Source organism: Cyprinodon variegatus, unplaced genomic scaffold (assembly GCF_000732505.1).
Source record: "Cyprinodon variegatus isolate N-32 unplaced genomic scaffold, C_variegatus-1.0 Scaffold243, whole genome shotgun sequence".
In the NCBI taxonomy this organism is placed as follows: domain Eukaryota; kingdom Metazoa; phylum Chordata; class Actinopteri; order Cyprinodontiformes; family Cyprinodontidae; genus Cyprinodon; species Cyprinodon variegatus.
This window is the reverse complement of record NW_015150696.1, coordinates 975486-978500: the sequence shown is the minus strand read 5'-3', so window position 1 is coordinate 978500 and position 3015 is coordinate 975486. Positions and strand designations below refer to the sequence as shown.

Sequence of the window (3015 nt, the reverse complement as noted above, 5' to 3'; positions counted from 1 at the left end):
GCCATGTGATTGGCTGCTTAGAAATTAAGTGTTACCGAGCAGTTGGACAGGTGTACCTAATAAAGTGGCCGGTGAGTGTAAATACCACTATCAATCGATTGTGGAAATATCTTGGAAATAAATGACTTGAGTCTTGAATGACAGATAGAGGCTTTAAAAGTGTTGGAAAAAACTGCTTTCTACGCCTGCATGTTTGATCTGTGCCGTCCTCAGCCTGCTAAAGTTGGCTAGAATAGTATATACAGGGGGAAAAGCAGCGCAGTGTATAAAAGCTGCTAACGCTGTGTCCCACGCATCGAGTTGATAAAGGAGTTCCCCTCTAGATACTATGGAAACAATTTCACAATAACAATTGGGACATCAATGAGCATCAGCTTCAGAAAACTGTTAGATTTTATCAAAGCTTTGTCCAGATCTACTTGAAGACAGACTGTTGCAGAAGATTCTTCCTTCCTACAGCCATTAACCTCTTCAACAACTTCAAAAAATGAAATATGATAACATTTATATTTCCTTTAGGATCAATAAAATATTTCTGAAGTGAAGGTTACTAAAAGGTCCTAGAAGGCATGATTACTAGACCCCACTTTGATGCACTTGCTGCTGTTAAATTTTGATTTAGATCAAATATTATTTTACTGATTTTAGGATTTTGTTGAAAAATTGCTCTTTATTCATCTTTTTTAGGCAGGATTAAGTACAAATAGCCTCTATGCATATGGAGCCTATAGCCCTTTTATTGAATTTTAATTAAATCATTTTTAAATGGTCTGGCCCACAGTTATTAAACTAAGTAGCATGACCTTCAGACACTTTAGGGACCAACAGTACACGCAGCCTTATCCTATCAGTGCAGCAGAGATCAGAACTAAAACACAAAGGTAATTGGGCTTATTTTGCCTCCTGATATCTGTAGCCAAAAATTTGAAATTAACTTCCTTAAACTAGCTTTTTAAACTTTGCTTGGAGTCACATTTGTGTTTTTCTTTTCTGCTTTGTAACCTTCATTTAGTATTAGATTACACACATTTTTGCGCATCGTTTTTACTTATCTTTTATATTAATGCTTTTTATTGTTTGTTTTATTAGTCTCTTAATAGCACATGGGTCAAGATTACCGCTTTAAATCTGCTAAACACACAGATTACTGCTGGTTTTCAAAACTATTTTATTGTTGCTACGTAAATAACAAATGGATTAGAACTATTCTAAAGTAACTCATATTTGTAAAGATAAGTGATGTACAGATCCACAGAAATAAACCCAACGGCTTGGGCCAGTGGCATCGGATTTTGAAAAATTAAGAGTTTCATCTGCTTTTATATCTCTCTATAACTTTAAAAATGGTTTTAAAAATGTCTGGGTTCATATTTTGGATAAAGTTATATTTCTAACATGCATTTTCTGCTTTATATCTGACAGTTTTTACCATGTGATCACCTGCTTGCCAGTGTTTTATAAACCTGAAATACAAAGAGCTCCTTCAACAAAAGCAAAACTCTGCAATAACGTTTCCAAACCGCAGTAAATGTCTCTAGAAAGCTGGACTTAAACCCAAACCAGACATGCAGTTACATCTGAGGTTGGTTTAAACTCACGGTGGCTGCAGCTCGTCCGAAGCGGATCACGCTGAGGTCACTGAGGTCCAGCTGCCTGCTGTAGAGGTAGAAGCCTGAGGAGGCAAACACTGCTGTGGCCAGAGAGGAGACTTTGAGGAGCCGACCCGCCATTGGAGGTCTGCGGGAGGAGAAAGAAATCCGTATATAAAGACTAAAACACAGAAAACAACCAGTGCTCTTTGTTAAAGATACTACAGAATAGAAACGAATTAAATGACAAAAACGAAGGGCAGATATCACCTTTTTTTTAACTAAAGCAAACATCCTGACCCTGATTTTGGAATATGTAAAAGGCCTTGGAATATATACAAGAAATCTCATCACTTAAAATGTCCCTTGATAAAAATCACTTAAACATCTTAAACAAGGGCTGAGAAGTTTCCAGTATCGTCTCTTTCAACATGAGGAAGACGCAGCTAATCTAAATCAAAATTTTAATTCCAGATAAAAGAAGGAAAAACAAACAGGTCTGATATATACTCAGTTTACATTTAGGTTCCAACATTCTGTACGGAAAACAATGAGTTCCCAGCAGTAGGAGACAACGCAGCAACAGCTGATGTTTATTATCTATGTTTTGATGCACAGGCATCAGTAACAAACAAAAACATGATGATGTCAGGGTCTAAGCTAAACATTCTGTGGTAATATTGAATAAAAATCATAAAAATGTATTTTATATGAGCTTTATTAGGCCTTGTGTGTAGCTTTATTGAGGTTTACACCAAGATATTGCACTGGAAAAAAAATCTAAATCTATATAATTCATTTTCTTCTTAAAATAAGTGCATTTGTTCTTGAATTGAGAAGGTAAAAGAGGCATTTTGCCAATGGGACAAGAAAATTTACATTTAAAAAAAGAAAACACAATTGCATTGTCTTATTTCAAGTGCATTGTATCTAAATACTCATTCCATTGGCAAATCATCTCATTTACCTACTCACTCCTATTTACTCAGGTAAATACACTTAATTTGAGAATTTTTTACTTATTTCTAGATTGTTTTTCCAGTGTGTTGTGACCTTCAGCTCATCTGTGCTGTTGCATCTTTGGAATGATTTACTTCAACTATGCAGGATGAAGGCAACTTACCTCTGGTTCTGCTGATGCACAGTGAACCCTAGACTTTAATACTATTATTCAGGTCATAGATATTGCTCAATCTGGCCTCTCTCATTTTCCACTTGACGATAACTAAGGAACTCCAGTTCCAGTCCTTCTTAGGTCTTTATGAGGAATCTGGGACCTGGATTTGAAAATTGGCCATTTAACAACATTTATTAGTTTTTTTTTAACCACCTTACTCCAGGAGTGACCTCTCTGACTTTGTCTTTGCTTCCTACCTGGTAGCAGGGGTGTCAAAAGTACACACATTTGTTACTGCAGTTGAAAAAC

At 36.1% G+C, this 3015-nt stretch overlaps 1 protein-coding gene across 1 annotated transcript in view; it reads right to left on the bottom strand.

The window, feature by feature from the left end:
• The window catches only part of adck1 (aarF domain containing kinase 1), a 61873-nt gene extending 60140 nt beyond the window's left edge, over window positions 1-1733 (bottom strand). The window contains exon 1 of the mRNA XM_015381843.1: window positions 1599-1733. Coding sequence (XP_015237329.1) covers window positions 1599-1730 — 132 coding nt within the window. The 5' untranslated portion in view covers window positions 1731-1733. The remainder of the gene's footprint in view (window positions 1-1598) is intronic.
• Window positions 1734-3015: the final 1282 nt, after the last annotated feature.